General features: G+C 41.5%; 1 protein-coding gene across 1 annotated transcript in view; it reads left to right on the top strand.

The window, feature by feature from the left end:
• Positions 1 to 18737, top strand: part of Eif2ak4 (eukaryotic translation initiation factor 2 alpha kinase 4) — a 112266-nt gene that overhangs the window by 30704 nt on the left and 62825 nt on the right. Inside the window, exons 6-7 of the mRNA XM_004660772.2 lie at positions 7278 to 7426; positions 16149 to 16264. Coding sequence (XP_004660829.2) covers positions 7278 to 7426; positions 16149 to 16264 — 265 coding nt within the window. The remainder of the gene's footprint in view (positions 1 to 7277; positions 7427 to 16148; positions 16265 to 18737) is intronic.

The following is an 18737-nucleotide window of genomic DNA, read 5'->3' on the forward strand; positions in this document are numbered from 1 at the left end:
CAGGTTGATCTCACACTCAGGGCAGTCCTCCTACCTCAGTCTTCCCAGCGCAGGCATTTACAGGTGTGCGTCACCATGCCCAGCTTACTGCATAGTTTTGAATTGCCCAAATAGATGCCAAAATTTAGTGTTGTACATTATCTGTAAATGATTTTGGCTTATATAATTATAATAATTTATCAAATGATTTGAGGGAGACTGAGGTTTTATTAATTAAGCTAGACTATGTTGGACCCAAGTTGGGACCAGAACCAACTGGAGTGATGTAAATGGAAAATGAAATCACACCTCAATGGCTATTGACTGTTTTTATGAGGATCAAGCAGTGAAGGATTGTACAAACCTCTCTTAGGCTTGAGGTGACAGTGGCATATTTAAAACTGAACCGACTTTCATACAAAATGAAGGGCAAGAAGAATGAAAACAACAAGGATGTGGGTTGGGGAAAACAAGACCATTTCACTTGTTGACGAAACAATCACAACTTTTAAGAACTGTACTGTCTTTGGGTTATGAATATGTTATTGTGTTCTTAGAATAGTGGATTCCCATTGAACAGATGGATGTTTGTTTTTTTCTTTCAGATTCAAGGTCTGGGAAAGTGTTTTTATTACCAAGGAATTTGGCCTTCATTCTCAAGTCTCTTTTTCAGGGCTGAGTTGGCTCAGCAACTTTAGAACTTTATTAACCTTCAGACAACTTTAAGACTTCATTAACTCTTCATTCCAGACCCTGGGCACAAGTAAAAGGATATGGGTCATAGACTCAAATTTCTACTACTTCCTGCAGGCATGAGGACAACAAAGAGGGTTGGGGATCTGTCCTCAGAGTCTTGAACATATAAGGGTCCAATTGATTGAAGTCTTTAGAATTATGGAGTTCTCTGGTATGTTTTTCTTTTAAAATGGCCTTGTCCTATAATGAGGATAGGGATATGAAATTAGAGGTTAATTTTGAAAGACCTGATTGTGGATGGTTGCTTGGTCAGAGGAAATATTGAGTTCTAGAGTACATTTGTTTGACTGCACCAATTTGTTGTTTGATAATTTTAATATCCATTTGATTAGGTAGGGGCCAACTAGTAATCCAAGGAGTAGAAAGACTAAAGGACCCATTAGACCAGTAAGTAAGGTGGTTAGCCAGGAATTCCAGTCAAATAACCTATGGAACCAGGAATTGTTAATCTTCTGTTTTCTCTGGTGATTTTCTGAGTTTTCCTTTACCTTTTGTAAGGTGTTAGTAATGAGGTCTGATTTAATGGCATAAAAACAACAAGCTTCTCCTAAGGCCATGCATAGCTCTCCTTGAGACATAAATATTAGGTCAAGACCTTGTCCATTTTGTAATACCATTTCTGCTGAGGAATCTACCTGACTGTTGAGCATGGTAATGGAGTCTTGTAGGTATCCCAGATCTAAGTCAACATGTGAAATGCCAGTTCACTTCTTGTCAGTATTGTTCCAAGAGCCACTAATCGTGTTACACTGAGTCCCATCAGGTTGGGCACCAGCGATAGAGTAGCTCTCTTGTAGCATGTTGTAAAGCTTGGGGGTAACATAAGGTATTTGTCCTCAGGCTCACTGTAAGTGTAAGCTTGGGGAAGTACATGGACAGTGACATATAGTGTAGGGGCACCATTTAGGTCCCCAAGGGTGATGTATGTAGTTAAGCCAGAAATACAAGCTCGCCAAGTTCCAGGTGGTGCAAAAAAAAAAAAAAAAAGGCTTTAGAATAGGTTAATCAAGGTGTTGTTAAAATTGACTGAAAAGGAGGATTGAGAAAGATTATAAATTAGAAGTTGTTAGGCAGGACACACTTCTAGCTATGTCCCCCTAAAGTCAAAGCTGGATTAAAAGGAGAACATTTATTTGTACTATTATTTGTAAAGATTGGTATTTTTACATCCATACCCACATAATAAGGAGGCTTGGGTTTTAGGAAGACCCAACAATCTTTAGCCAGTTTTGGTTGATATGTAATTAATGTATACCACTCAGCATGGGAAGGAGACTGGAGGGTAATGTAGAGCCTAATTCAGCCTTATTAATGGAGAGAGTTGCAGATAAGGAAAGAGAGGAGTTAGGTCTTTGTGGATGGAGAGCTGATGTCTGTGGTTGTGGAGGGACAAGGAGGTGGTCTCCTATTAATGCCATCAGACCAATTGGTTTGAACTCTTTTCTTTTGAGATAGCTAGCCAAGTAGCAAGGGACAGTCTCTGGACAGACTTTTTGGTGTACAGCAGTAGGGTGTTGGATTTCTGAAAGTCACTGCATTCTAGACTCATTTATATGTATGGAATCTGGGAAGGAGAGCTCCATCTCAGGATCTTTGGAAGGAATAGCATTGCTCCTGAAGGACAGCATGGGAGGCAGTTTCAAAGTTCCAAGGGCATTTCTGAAATTATTTAGAGCAAGAGCTGTTAAAACAAACTATATAAACAGACAGAGAAAAGATTGACTTATGTGAATAGAAGATGAAAAGTACATTGGAGGAAATAAGCAAAGTTGCAGGTTTATGTCTTATTATACAGACTTAGACAGGTTTATGTGTGTTAGCCCAGAACACCAGAAATATGGAGTTTAGAAAACCATAGAGATAGTTTTTTGGGGGTTATGAAAAATTATGTTAGAGGGGCTAGAGTGATGGCTTAGCAGTTAAGGCACTTGCCTGCAAAGCCTAAGGACCCAGGTTTGTTGAGTCCCCAGAACCCATGTAAGCCAGATGCATATGGTGGCACATGTGTCTAGAGTTCATTTGCAGTGGCTAGAGTCCCTGGCATACCCATTCTCCTTCCTCCCTCTCTCTCTGTCTCTTAAATAAAAATTTAAAAATATTAAATAAATATATATATATTGGGCTGGAGAGATGGCTTAGTAGTTAAGTCTCTTGCCTGTGAAGCCTAAGGATCCAGGATCAATTCTCCAGGTCCCACGTAAGCCAGATGCACAAGGTGGTACATGCATCTGGAGTTTGTTTGCATGGCTGGAGGCCCTGGTGAGCCCATTCTCCCCCCCCCCCCCACCGCCCCGTCTCTAAAATAAATTAAAATAAATCTTTTTTGTTGTTGTTGTTGTTGTTTTTTGAGGTAGGGTCTCACTCTGGTCCAGGCTGACCTGAATTTTAAAACATTGATGTTGATATAGGAAACTAAGACTTACAGAACTGGCACCAGAGACTGAGTGGAGAATCAGCCTATTTTCATGCCATTATGGGCCCAGGGAAATCTCTTCCCATGGACCCTGGTTTGTGGTGGTTCAGAACTTATATACTTTATCTTGGATTAGTCTTATTATTGTTAGGTTTCAGTGCTCAAAGCCCTGGCCCAGTGCCAGGCAAGTTTTACAGAAAACATTAAAAAATGGAGAGATGCCTGCAGCTGTGTTATAAAGATAAGAAGCACAAGAGGATTTTCAGCCCAGGTCAGAAGCTGCAATACAAACTATGGCCTTGAAACTGCAAAAACTGAAGTGTCAGTACAAAGGTCATCCTCAGCTATAGTGAGATCCTACCTCAGTCTCCTCCCCCCAAAAAAAACCTTAGCTTTGTCTAAAGGAATTGATTTTAGATGAGTCTTTTTAGATTTTTATAATATTACTGTCAATTTAAACTCAGAAACATATCATAAACCTGGTTTTGGTAATTTAACATCATCTTAAACTATATCTATAAGCATCAGAATACTTAATGACCATAAGCACTGGAACAATTAATGATCATGATTTTAGCCACACATAATGACAGACTACAGGAAACATAGAATACATAATGTGGCATGGCTGGCCAGCATTGGGCATGACAACATGAAACAAGGAGAGACATCCTTTTTTAAAATTTTAGTTATACTTTAAATTAATGAGGACTTAATCTTAACAGGGCAACAGTCTGTAGCTTGAATTTAAAGCTGACAATCCCTCCCTCTCTCTCTCTCTCTCTCTGTGTGTGTGTGTGGGGGGGGGGTGGCCACTAGTCATATGTAAGGGAGCTAAAGTTGTAGGAGCTCCCTTGGTGTCTGTTTTTGTTTATTTTATCTAGCTGTGTGGCAGGTGCTGGTTTTTCTAGTTATTCAAGGGTTAAGTTTTTGTGTACTGTGTTTGGCCCCCCTCCACTGTCAGTTTTTCATTGATATTTATAATGAAAAAAGTGGAGAGGGGAGAAAAAGGAGGGGAAAATACCTAGAAGCTGCATAGTGATTTTAACCTTTAGCAAGAAGAGAAGAAATAGGTATCCATATGTAGAAGAAGCTGGAGGCCCAGTATAGACATGAGTTCCTTTTGGAGGCAGACGAGGCATTTAGGAGAGTTTGTATTTGATCTACTGGGATGGGTGGAATTTGGTGTGAGAGAGAGACCCAAGCAAGTTAGTGCTGGTTGACAGAACTGTGTGTGCTAGGTAGATTTTTAGGGAGGGGCTGCATAGTAGATCATCTACAGAGAGGAGGCCATGAAGGAGGGGCAAGGAAGGGGTCTTATGGGACTTCAGATCATTTGCTATTTTCCGTATGAAATTATGTAGGTCTAGTTTATATTGGGGTTAGACCTGAGTAAAAAGCCGAATTAAAATTTTGGCTTCAAGGTCTGTTCATGCCTGGGGCCTTTAGGTTGGTTTCAGCCCATTTTGTGGCAGGTAAAGGCACATTTTTGATACCAAGCATGATTGTCATTTGGTATCAAAATGGAGCTGGAATGGAGGCTCAGTTTTGGTAGTGGATCATTACCCAGTACCAAAATGTTTTTATTAGGATCAAGAACAGATCCCAAGGTTGGGGAAAAGACTTATCCAATCTCCACCCCTTGGGAGGCTAGGAAGCCAGAGGACTCTTGGGGCCCTGGAGGACAACTGTCTAGGGTACCGCAAAACTGTGTCCTGAGCCTTAACTTATTGGCATCTGGGGGAGTCTTGGATGTATGGTAGAGTGAAACGGCAGAAGGCCTCTGTGTCAGAGGTTGGAGGATAGGAAAGTGGGGGTAAACATAGCTGACAGACTGAAAACTGAGCTTACGCGAGACATTAGGAAGATCCCTAAATTGGGATTGCACTGCTTACAGAGGCAAAAGTTGTAAAAAGCCAAGCTTCTGGTGGCTACTGACTGCTGCCTAACCTAGTATAGTGAGCACTGCAGGCACTCAAGCTGTCAATGGGACTCAGTGTTAAAAGGATGAGGAGGAGAGATGAAGGAAAGCTCAGCCCAGTGGGTTACACTGAAGAGGCATAGCTGAGCTCTACAAAGGCTTTGACACCACGGAGTTGCCCTGGCCAGAGCATCATCCATCTCCCCAAGAGAGTAGCCAGCCCCACACAATCCAGTAGACTGAGGGAAGAGAAAGGCCACCCCAGGGGCAGAGGAGGGGGATCAAGAGCCCCAAAGACCCTCCTGGATTTTGGCACCACTTGTTGGATCTGAGTCAGGACCAGAACCAACTGGGGAAACCACACCTCGATGGCTGTAGACTGTTTTTATTAGGATCAAGCAGTGAAGGACTGCAAAAGCCTCTTGGGCTTGAGGCTGTGGTGGTGTATTGACAGCTGAATGACTTTGATACAAAATGACAGGCGAAGATGCACAAGGGGGCGCACGCGTCTGGAGTTCGTTTGCAGAGGCTGGAAGCCCTGGCGCGCCCATTCTCTCTCTCTCCCTCCTATCTGTCTTTCTCTCTGTGTCTGTCGCTCTCAAATAAATAAATAAAAATTTTTAAAAAAATGACAGGCGAGAAGAACTTACACAAAGATGTGGGTTGAACTATACAAGATGGGAGCAAGGCCATTTCCCCTGTTGATGAGACAGTCACAGCTTTTAGAAGTAAACTATACTGTCTTCAGGTTATGAATATGTTATTGTGTTCTTAGCACAATGGCTTCCCATTGAACAGGTGACCCCCTCCTTGGGGCCCAAGGTCTGGGGAAGTAGTTTTTTTGGTTTTTGTTTTTTGTTTTTTAAAGGTAGGGTCTCACTCTCGCCCAGGCTGCCTGGGGAAGTGTTTTTATTACCAAGGAATCTAACTTTTATTTTTAAGCCTCTTTCATGGCCAGCTTGTCTTGGCAACTTTGGAACTTTATTAACCCTCAAAGCAACTTTAGGACTTTGTTAACCCTTCAGACTAGAATTCAGAATACCCCCCCAAGCAAACCATTTGTTCTTATTGGAACATGAATGGAAATCATTTCCTCAGGAAATCCTTCCTGAATGATGGAGCGTAATGACTCAGCAGCAAGTTGCAAAAGAAAAAGAAGGGACTGTAGTGTTTATAGGTGTTTCTCATTGTCTTTTAGAAGCTCTTGCCTCAGGGGCCCTCCCTGTGGTGCAGGAGGCAACACTGACTAGCTTTCACTGCCTAGCTTTGACGTTTCCTCTGTGACTCACTTTCCTCATGTCTTAAAACCAAACTGTTAATTCCTTACTTCATGTCTCACGTAAGGTACCAACCGGTGTGGCAGTGTAAAGCTGTACACAAAGCTGGCCTTTCCCGTTTCCACCAGTTCTCCTATCGCCGCTCATCTGCCTTCCCCTCAGCTGCTCGTCATTCTTTCTTTAACTGTTTTTTTGTTTTTTTTTTTAGGCAAGGTCTTGCTCTAGACCAGGCTGACCTGGATTATGTAGTCTCAGTGTGGCCTCAAACTCACAGTGATCCCCCTACCTCTGCCTCCCAAGTGCTGGGGTTACAGGTGCGCATTCGCTACCATGCCTGTCTCCTTGACTCTTTGACCCTCACCACCTTGTTTTCCCCTTGTTCCTCTCCTCTAGTGTAGTCTCCCTAATTTTCCTTATTGCAGGATTCTAAGCATTTTCTTTTATAAGGCTCTCATTCTCTTAGAACTGTAACCTGCACTTCAGCTCTTGACCCAGTACATATTTGAGCATTAAATTGTTAAAAGTTATGTTCAATTCTGTTACTCTTTTTTTTTTAATTTATTTATTTGAGAGTGACAGACAGAGAGAGAAAGAGGCAGAGAGAAAGAGAGAGAGAATGGGCACGCCAGGGCCTCCAGCCACTGGAAACGAACTCCAGATGCGTGCGTCCCCTTGTGCATCTGGCTAACGTGGGACCTGGGGAATCGAGCCTCGAACCAGGGTCCTTAGGCTTCACGGGCAAGCACTTAACTGCTAAGCCATCTCTCCAGCCCCAATTCTGTTACTCTTGAAAACACTGAACTTAAGTAAAATTCACATTCTATACTGAATTGAACAGGTTAATATTTGAGAAGCCAAGCCTCCCTTCACCATATGATGCTTGTCTTCTACTTACTAGTCACATCTAAAGTAGGCTTTACTCTTTTTCTAGGAACGTCTGGAAATTGCTATTTTGTCAAACCAAGATCATATCGCTAAGAGAGACCCAGGAGGACACAGAACATCTTCGCTGCTACATGGAGGCTCTCCTGACTTTGTAGGAAATGGTAAACCACGTGCAAACTCCTCAGGAAGGTCCAGGTAAGTCCTGGGATTTCTTTTCTTTCCTTCCTTCCTTTCTTAAGTCCTGGGACTTATGTGGGAGAATAAAAGCCGTTGAAGGATTACAGTGACCTGTGAACTTTCCCATAGTTTTCATGTAGGAGCCTTAATAACTTTTTAAGCACTTATATATTGTAATATTTTAGTTACTGTGTAAAACCAATTTCATTTAACATTTTCCAAGTATCTTTATTTATTTGTTAGTTTTGCAGTCCAGTGAATTGAACCCAGTGCCTTGTACATGCTGGATAAGAGCTCTACTATTCAGTTGCATCCTTAGCTCTCTCTTATTTTGAGGCAGGATCTTGTACAGCCAAGATTAGCCTCAAATTTGTTACCCTCCTGCCTTCCTTCTGTGTAGCTGAGATTAACAGGCATACATTGAGACGGCTTAGTTTAGGGGTTCAAACACAAACCCCAAACCCAAGTTCATGTCTGCTTTGCTAAAGAATTGAAATAAAACAAGACTGAGAAGGATTATTTTAGTGAATTATTACATTTTATTCCATGAAATCCAGAAAGCAAAAGGTGAGAAATGGGTACGTCCACATGGTCTAAAGGCCCATGTAAAAGTCCATGTCCATGGACCTAGAAAAAAAAAAAAAAACATGAAAAGGAATATAAGAGAGAGGCTTTAAAAATAAGGTAACAGGCTGGAGAGATGGCTAAGTGGTTAAGGCGCTTGCCTGCAAAGCTAGAGGACCCAGGTTCAATTCCCTAAGACCCATGTAAGTGACATGCATAAGGTGGCACATGCATCTGGAGTTTGCTTGCAGTAGCTGGAGGCTACTCAATAATATATATATTTTTAAAAAGGCAACAACACATCATCCTTTCCCATCTTAGCAGCAACCAAGCTTCTGGGGTGGGAAGGACAAAACTTTACCAGTGATGAAAACCTCAAGTGCTGGGAGATTAACAGCCTGGGAGCTAGCGAAAAGAAGAAGAAGGGGAAAAAAAAAAAAAAAAAGCTTACCAAAACAACCTTAGCAGCCAGGCTTTTTATTCTGGGTTCAGGACTGAATCCAGAAGAAATCAACACACCTGGCACAGTGTCTGGCAGGGGCCCGGCCTGAACTGAGATCTGAGTAATTCTAGCTCTGTAGCAGCTGCTGCAGACAGCAGGATGAATATGTGATGTTAAGCAGCCACCATTTGTTTTATCTCTCCTTGATGGATAGAAATTAAGATCATTTGTCCTATGGCCCTTCCTGTCTAACCGCCCCTTCCCAATGCTGCCTATCTCCCTCTCATACATCACCATGCCTGGTTCCAGATATCTTTAATGAAACCAGTTCTATAGCCCATCCCTTTTTTTAAAAAGCCGATGGTGCCTCACAATCTTGCCTTCAGTGCATTAAAGGATTGGCTTTTAATGACATAACTACACAAGAAGAGATTTGAAATGTTTCTTCCATCTGAGTCCTCACCATTCAGTCAAGTTTCATACTGTATGTGTTTCAGCCCATAATTCTTTATTTTTCTTTTTTTCCAGTTTTTTTGACCAGGTTTTGAGGTAGGGTCTCGCTCTAGCCCAGTCTGACCTGGAATTCACTATGTAGTCTCACAGTGGCCTCATACTCATGGTGATCCTCCTACCTCTGCCTCCCGAGTGCTGGGATCAAAGGCATCCGCCACCCTTTATGTCTCCTTTTTACCTTACTGGCCTCTGCTACTAAGTATTTTCATTCTCACTCAGAAGCCCAGTCATCTGTAGCTAGGATCCACATATGAGAGAGAACATGTGGCGCTTGGCTTTCTGGGTCTGGGTTACCTCACTTAGTATAATCCATTCCAGGTCCATCCATTTTTCTGCAAATTTCATAACTTCATTTTTCTTTACCACTGAGTAGAACTCCATTGTATAAATGTACCATATCTTCATTATCTACTCATCTGTTGAGGGACATCTAGGCTGGTTCCATTTCCCAGCTATTATAAATTGAGCAGCAATAAACATGGTTGAGCATGTACTTCTAAGGAAATGAGATGAGTCCTTTGGATATATGCCTAGGAGTGCTATAGCTGGGTCATATGGTAGATCAATCTTTAGCTGTTTTAGGAACCTCCACACTGTTTTCCACAATGGCTGGACCAGATTGCATTCCCACCAGCAGTGTAGAAGGGTTCCTCTTTTTCCACATCCCCACCAACATTTATGATCATTTGTTTTCATGATGGTGGCCATTCTGTCAGGAGTGAGATGGAATCTCAATGTAGTTTTAATCTGCATTTCCCTGATGACTAGTGACGTAGAACATTTTTTTAGATGCTTAAATGCCATTCATATTTCTTCCTTTGAGAACTCTCTATTTAGCTCCATAGCCCATTTTTTGATTGGCTTGTTTGATTCCTTATTATTTAACTTTTTGAGTTCTTTGTATATCCTAGATATTAATCCTCTATCAGATATATAGCTGGTGAAGATTTTTTCCCATTCTGTAGGTTGCCTCTTTGCTTTTTTCACTGTGTCCTTTGCAGTGCAAAATCTTTGTAATTTCATGAGGTCCCAAGTGATTAATCTGTGGTTTTATTGCCTGAGCAGTTGGGGTTGTCCTCAATAACACCCTTGAGTGTGTCCACCTGGTAGATGAGGGTGTTCTTCTCATTGTCCAGCTGTGCACTGGAAACCATGGCTTTCTTGTATTTCTTCTCCACTTCACACAGGGATTCCCGCAATTCACTTAATGAGGTATCTGGGTCTATTAAGCTGCTGGTGTCCCCACTTCCTCATCTGGATGAGTTTCCATTTAGAGGGGTTGTAGCTGAGGCAGAATTTCGAGATGAGGGCCTTGTGTAACTTTCAGCATACTGTTTGTCAGATTTTTCATCCAACTCTCTTTGCTGTCGTTCCAGTTCTCTCATGCATATGTCTCTTGCTTCTGCCCGGGCAGCCCGTTTTTCTGCTAGCCTTGCTTCTGCCTCTCTGGCGATGTTACTTAAAGCTTCATCTTCTGCAGGAACCCAACCGATCTTTCACAGGTGTTCTTTTCCTTCCAGAGCCTGGAGTCCCCATCGTGTGTTCTTAATAGTCTCTCTCTGAAAGTGATTTCACACTCTATAGTCAGCCCTTAGTGTTGGATCTCCTTTCCACTGACATTTATTTGGCTTCCAACCCCCTTCGTTTATCTTTCCACATCTGGGTGTGAGGCGGGCCAAGGCCGAGAGGGAGGAAGGGTTGAGAGGGAGGAAGGGTTGGCCGCCACCGTGGGGTGGGGAAGGTGGGAAAGCGAGGTGTTAAGGGTGAGAGGATGTGGCAGCTTCTCACGCCCGCGGACAGACAGGCAAGCCATAGCCAGGGTGTCGTTCGTGAGGAAGCTGACACTGACAGAGGGAGGGATGAGCTGCACAGCCCGAGCGGCGGCAGCGGCCTGTTGTTTATTTTTATTTATTTGAAATCGACAAAGAGAGAAAGAGAGAGAATGGGCACACCAGGGCCTCCAGCCACTGCAAATGAACTCCAGACGCATGCGCCCCCTTGTGAATGTGGCTAACGTGGGTCCTGGGGAATCATGTCTTGAACTGGAGTCCTTAGGCTTCACAGGCAAGCGCTTAACCACCAAGCCATCTCTCCAGCCTTGTCAAGTTCTCATGTAGCTCAAGCTGGCCTCAGGAATGATCTTGAATTTGTGATCTTCCTGCCTCTACCTACCTCCTTTCCTACTCAGGAATTGAGGCATCCCTGCTGACCAGAGAGGTACTTGAATGCTTGTGAACCATTTATGAATGGGCAGATAATTAAATAGTGTAGGTGCTTCAGCTCCTGAAAAGATTCTGTGAGACTCTAAGCAGCTCTTTTTTATTTTTAAACAGTAAGTACTCTTTTTTTTTTAAATGTTTATTTATTTATTTGAGAGTGACAGACAGAGAAAGAGGCAGAGAGAGAGAGAGAGAGAGAATGGGCACATTAGGGCCTTCAGCCACTGCACACGAACTCCAGACACATGTGCCCCCTTGTGCATCTGGCTAACGTGGGTCCTGGGGAATCGAGCCTCGAACGAGGGTCCTTAGGCTTCACAGGCAAGCACTTAACCACTAAGCCATCTCTCCAGCCCTCTAAGCAGCTCTTCAAAGCAAGTTTGGGGCTGGAGAGATGGCTTGAGTGGTTAAGGTGCTAGCCTGCAGAGCTAAAGGACCCAGGTTTGATTCCCCAGGACCCACGTAAGCCAGATGTACAAGGTCAGATGCATGTGTCTGGAGTTAATTTACAGTGACTGATGCCTTGGCATGCCCATTCATTCTGTCTGTCTGTCTCTCTCTCATAAATAAATAAATAAAGTATTTTTAAAAATTAAAATATTTGAGCTGGAGAGAGAGTTTAGTGGTTAAGCACTTGCCTGTGAAACCTAAGACCCCTGGTTCAAGGCTTGATTCCCCAGGACCCATGTAAGCCAGATGCACAAGGTAGCAGCACATGCATCTGAAGTTCCTTTTCAGTGGCTGGAGGCCCTGGTGCATCCATTCTCTCTCTGTCTGCCTCTTTCTCTCTTTGTTTGTTCCTCTCAAATAAATAAATAAAAATAAACAAAAAATTAAAATATTGAGCCACTCGTGGTGGCACATGCCTCTAATCCCAGCACTTGGGAGGCAGAGATAGGAGGATCACCATGAGTTCGAGGCCACCCTGAGACTCCATAGTGAATTCCAGGTCAGCCTGGGCTAGAGTGAGACCCTACCTTGAAAAACCACCAAAAAAAAAAATATTAAAATATTTTTTCTCAATTTTTTTTTAATTTTTATTAACATTTTCCATGATTATAAAATATATCCCATGGTAATTCCCTCCCTCCCCCAATTTTTTTTTATTCTGAAAAATATACCATAGTAATACCCTCTCTCCCCCCACTTTCCCTTTGAAATTCCATTCTCCATCATATCCCCTCCCCATCTCAGTCAGTCTCTCTTTTATTTTGATGTCATGATCCTTTCCTCCTCTTATGATGGTCTTGGGTAGGTAGTGTCAGCACTGTGAGGTCATGGATATCCAGGCCATTTTATGTCCGGAGGGAGCATGTTGTAAGGAGTCCTACCCTTCCTTTGGCTCTTACATTCTTTCCCCCACCTCTTCCGCATTAGACCCTGAGCCTTGGAAGGTGTAATCAAGATGTTACTTAGTACTCCAGTCACTTCTTTCCAGCACCATGATACCTTCTGAATCGTCCCAAGGTCACTTCCATCTGAAAAGAGAAGATTCTCTCCCAAAAGTGAGAGTAGCATTAATATAATATTAAGAGAATGCTTATTGGGCAGTTTGATAAGCATAGTATATACATTTATCCAGACATCAGCAGACGTTACACCCCTAGGGCTCATGACTACCCCTGTTTTAAGTTTTCAGTTTTCAGTATCAGGGATGCATTCCCTCCCCGTGGAGCTGGCCTCCAATCCAATTAGAGAGCAATTGGTTTCCACCATGACAGACATGCCACTATTGCACCCATTGGCTCATTTGTCCTGGCTGGCCAAATATAAGGTTTGCAGTGTCCACTGTTGAGTATCTTCACTGGTGATATCTCTTTCTCCCATTGAACTGCATGTAGAATGGCTTCTTCCAGCTTTCTGTCAGCTGGTCTACATGGAGGAGATAATTGCTCAGTTCCAACAGGATTTCTCAGTGGCCTAACAGCCCAAGTATGTGGAGTCTTCAGCAACATAAAATATTTTTTTAAAAAAGCAATTTTGTTTCTTTAGGGACCAAACTAAAGATTCATAAAGTTCATTTATTAGAAGGAACTAATTTGGTTCTTTCCCCGATAGTGTACTTTTTTTTAACCAGCTTAGAAATCAGTGATGTTTAATGACATTTATGCATTGAAGTAGGATTTCACTCTAACCCAGGCTGACCTGGAACTCACTCTGTCGTTCCAGGCTGTCCTTGAACTCACGGGACTCTCTTACTTCTGCCTCCCAATAGCTGGGATTAAAGGCGAGTGCCAACACACCCCATTCTGAATCTTCCTTAGTTTACATACTGGTCTGGTTAATAAACTAAAAAAAAATGGGCAGGGGATATAGCTCAGTGATAGAGTGTTTACCCAGCATATGTAATGCCCTAGGTTCAATTTGTAGTACCATAAACCATAAATAAAATAAAAGTCATTAATATGAGTGTGGTGGTTTATGTCTGTAATCCCAGCAGCACTTGGGAGGCAGAAGGAGGGGGATTAGGTATTCAGAGCCATCCTTGGCTACATAGTGAGTTTGAGGACAGCCTGAGCTACATGAGACTTTATCTCCAAAAAAAGAGGGAAGGAAGGAAAGAAAAAGAAGGCAAAACATGTAAAAAAGAGAGAGAGAGAGGGAGGAAAAGGAAAGGGGAAAGGGAAGGGAAGAGAAAGGAAAGAAAAGGAAAAGGAAAGACTTGGGAATCCTTCCAATCTCCACAGAAAGCTAAGTACAAAAGATGTGGGGATGTGGGTAGGGAGAGAGGATCATTAATACCCCCCCAACCCACATTCTTTGCTTGTTGTTTCTCTAGTTGGCTCTGTGGAGGAGTAGACTAGCTCACCTCATATTAAACAGTGTAAAGAATTCCATTTACTTTGTTTCTACAAGCTTCCCTGTGTGTCAGATATGGGGATCAGGAGTGAAGATTCTGTCTCTAGGTGATTTTGGAAGCAAGGCAAGACCGTCTGGGCCGCAGATGTCTAGAGTGATCTTTTCCCCATTCCATTCTAACCCTCCTGTGTTACAGGGGTGGGGGGAAATACTTGAGACAGTCTATTATAAAATGGAAAGGTGCATTTTGGAGGTTGTGGTCCCCTAGCCCCATGCTTCTAGGCCTGTGGAAAGGCAGCACATGATAGCTGCTCACCTCATAGCCGGGCCACTAAAGAAGGGTCCTCTCCTAATGAGCTGAAGACCTCCCACCACTTCCCACTGGCACCTCAGTAAGACTAAAGATTTTGGCACATGTGCCTTCCAGCCCAGTCCAGTTGTAAACTGTGGCAGCTCGGCATCCCTGTCCTTGTGGGTATCCATCTTAGATGGAAGCACAGTGCTGGAGGATGGGCACTGGGACAAACTGCCAATTTTCTTCTTGCCACATGACTGCTTGTTTGGTTTTTGTTTTTGTTTTCATTATTTTTGCTTCTTTTTAGTTATCAAGGATGTATATTCCTAGTTCCGTTTCTAAAGTTGTATTTAATTCACTGGCTTTTACAAGACCTAATTAGTATTACTTGACAATTTTGTTTTAAATACCCTTTATCCTTACAAGGTAGAATACTGCCTCAGCTACTCAGCAAAACTTATAACATAGATGACATATCTAATAATATTCCAAACTCACGAGCATCAGCCAAAACAGATACCATTGCTTTTAAACTCAGTGTGCTTGCAGCATGGTGATCAAGATGTCTTACTGAACCCCAACCACTGAATGTGCATCCATTTACTTATTTGCCTTTGACAGTTACTCCCCTTAATGTCCCCCCATGCCTTGTCCAAACTAACAATCTCACTTCATTTTTTTATTTTTAAAATCTTCTTTTCTATTATTAGGTTTTTTTTTTTTCTAGATAGGGCCCAACAGCTGGAAAACTAGATACTGCAAAATAATAAATTGAAGGAGATGGTTGCGCTTTTATTTTAAAATATATATTTATTGGACTGGAAAGATGGCTCAGCAGTTAAAGTGCTTCCCTGCAGAACCTAACAACTGGATTTCAACTCCTCAGTATCTACATAAAGCCAGAGGCCAAAGTGTTGCATGCATCTGGAATTTGTTTGCAGCAGCCAGAGGCCCTGGTATGCCCATTCATATTCATGCTCTACTTTCAAATAAATATTTTTAAATATGTATATTTACTTATTTGAGAGTGCATTTTTTTTTCTTTTGGTCTCCCTCTTTCCCAGGATGACCTGGAATTCCCTTTGTAGTCTCATACTGGCCTTGAACTCACAGAGATCCTCCTACCTCTGCCCCCCCACACACCAATAGTAGGATTAAAGGTGTGTACCACCATGCCCAGCTTTATTTATATTTTTAATAAAAGAGCTCTTGCCCTCATTCTTTCACTTCAACTATCTCCTCCAATTTATTATTTTGCAATAGCTAGTTTCCCAGCTTTTACACCCTATCTAGAAAAAAATATGAAAACATTTTTAAGTAAAAAGAAGAGGTGAGATTACTAGTTTGGGCAAGGCATAAAAGGGTTTACAGAGAGTAACTGTCAAAGTAAAAAAGAAAATAGGTGAGCATTCAGTGGTTGGGAGTACAGCAAGACATCTGGAATATATAGGGACACTAAGCCCCTGTTTCTAGGCTTTCTCCAGATGTACATGGGGATAAAGAGGTATGGGACCCATGTGGGTTCATCTGAGTCACTACTGACCAGTTAAACTTTCTGTGATGAAGGAAATATTCTGTCTGTGCTCTCCACCACAGAACCACTAGCCCATGGGGTGCTTAAGTACTTAAAACCTACATTTAAAGTTAAATAGCCTCAAGTAGCTGGTAGGGGCCATATTGGGCAGCACAGACCTATTGTTAGAAAGTTATGGAGTTCATGAGGAAGAGGAACCATGGGAGGTAGGGGCATTCAGTAGCTTTCTCATTAGCATCATAAGTCCATTCCCAGTTGACACAAAGATTGGACTGAATGGGCTAATAAGTAGGAGACATGGAGGGGCAAGAATTTCCCATGTTAATCTTAGGTTAAAGGAACAAACAAAAACATTGTCCACATTTATTTTCCAGGCGAGAACGTCAGTATTCTGTATGTAGTAGTGAAGACTCTCCTGGCACCTGTGAAATCCTGTATTTCTGTTTGGGTGGTCCTGATCAGCTCATGGTGCACAAAGGGAGGTGTATAGGTGAGTGAACAAAGTTTCTGTAATGACAGAGTTAATTACAAAGGAACTGGCTATCACAGAGACTGCCGTCTAAACCAGTTCAGTCCCAGAAGACCGTGAAGCAGGTCATTCTGCCCACTGCTCCTCCTGCCTGGAGTAAGAAGTGAGCATGAAAACCATTCTAATAGTAAAGACAACTGATCATAATGATCCAAGCTTTTGATACAAAAAAGGTTAAAGGTTGAAGTATCGTCTGTCAATTGAAATTAACATGGTATAGATCTGATGCTGATAACGTAAAGGTAAATGAAGTGAGTTCTAATGCCTGAGCTTTAATAACCAATGGTTATAGCCATCTTCACAGGTACAGATCCATCTGGTGGCCATTTTCCTGCTGTACCTAACCAAGGAAACTACTGTTTTGGATTTTTTGTTTGTTTGTTTTGTTTTGTTTTTTCTTGATGTTGTTTTGGTTTTGTTTTTTGAGGTAGGGTCTCACTTAGCCCAGGCTGACCTGGAATTCACCATGTAGTCTCAGGGTGGTCTCAAACTCATGGTAATCCTCGTACCTCTGCCTCCCTGGGGTTGGGATTAAAGGAGTGTGCCACCACACCCAGTACACTCCTTTTTTTTTTTTTTTTTTTTAGCAGTTTTGCCTGTTGTTAGCTATTTGGAATGTAACTAGTTCTACAATTCAGGATTTGAACTGCTTATATAAAATCAAAATTTTCACATATATTTCTTTTACTCTAAATATACATCTTTTCTCAGCCACATAGAAAAGCCACTAGTTGGTGTAGGGCTTGCTTCCCTATAGTGAATTTGATGATGCTCACTTTTTAAAAGTATTTATTTATTTATTTGCAAGCAGAGAGAAAGAGAGTGGGGGGGAGTGCTCTAGGGCCTCTAGCCACTGCAAACAAACTCCATTCACATGTGCCACCCTGTGTATCTGGCTCATGTGGGTACTGGAGAATCAAACCTGGCTTTACAGGCAAGCTCCTTAACTGTTGAGCCATCTCTCCAGCCCTTCCCTGTAGTGAATTTGACAATTAACTTTAATTTTCAATTCCATTAATATTCTGGAATTAGTAGATAGAATTAGAATTAGTAGATAGCCACATTATCTAACTCAAGTTTGCTTCTTTCAAACTGTTTTCTCTTCCTCTTTTCGTTATTATTTTTTATTAAATAAAAATTTTGTATGGACATATATGTTGATACCATTATTTCCCTCTTCCCTACCCCCACTCCACTGAGGGCCATCCTTAGTGGGCTTACTGATATCCTCTGTATCCACAGGGCTGCCGCTGTCTCTCAGAGAAAGCCACCCTGGGCAGGTTCAGTACCATGCTAGAGATGATTGACTTTGTACTTGAGACTTGTCCTTGACTCAGATGCATTTCAGATTTTGAAGTGGCAACATGAAACGTTTACTAACCTGGAGTAATCAGGAAGGAAACTTAATGTCCTATTCTCACAGGTACTAGTTAGCCATATTCACCCGAGTCAAATTTTTATCAAGGAACACATGGACAACTGGAAGGTTTTTTCAAATAAAACCACCAATTGGAAATTATTTACTTTATTTTAGTTTTCAATAAAGTATTTTTATTTTGAAAAGCAACTAATTAATATTTTTTCACCTTAAAGTTGTTGGAACTAGGGAGAACATTTATGGGTATGGATGAAGCATTCATCCATACGTGTGTACATGTGACTGTTACTAGCATGTCAGTGCTCCTTTGGTAACGTTTTCCTTTAGCCTGATAACAGTGTGTTCCCTTGTCCCTTTTATTGTCTATCACAAAAAAGGGATATGAGAGTGGCCAAATAAAATTATAATTAACTCCCCACCCAAGAAATTAAGAAGTTTCTACCTAGTCCCAATTGAAGAGGTCAGTAAAAGACAGTATACTATGTAACACATAAATTTAATGAAGCTTTGTGTAAGTCACATGATCGTCCATCCCATAAACATGTCACATGTCTTCAATGAACTGACAGATGTCATGTTTCTAAGTTGCTTCTTTCATGTGACAATTTTCAAATATCAGGGTTTTTCCACCTTAGGACAAGGCTTTTAGAAATCATTACAACTGATATATCATTTTAATTGAAATCTCTAAATTATTAGCATTGCTATGAAGTAAAAACTGCTTGTCAGACCAAAATTGTAGATGAGCTAATTCAGCCAAAGTTCTCAAGTACTTTTGCTAAGACTATCATATATTTATGTATGTATTGTATGCATGTATGTATAACTTCACTTTCATTTTTAAATTAAAAACATAATTATCAATGTCTCTTAAGTTATTTTTCTTAATTAATGAGAAAAAGTATCATCATGATAAACTAGTATTTACATGCTAAGATTACTGTAGTCACTGAACATGTTCAAAGTTTGTGCTTAAAAGTTACTTATGTATTCACATTTTCAAATTACTTTTTATTTTTATTTATTTTGGTTTTTCAAGGTAAGATCTCACTTGAG

This window comes from Jaculus jaculus, chromosome 8 (assembly GCF_020740685.1).
Source record: "Jaculus jaculus isolate mJacJac1 chromosome 8, mJacJac1.mat.Y.cur, whole genome shotgun sequence".
NCBI classification, from domain to species: Eukaryota; Metazoa; Chordata; class Mammalia; order Rodentia; family Dipodidae; genus Jaculus; species Jaculus jaculus.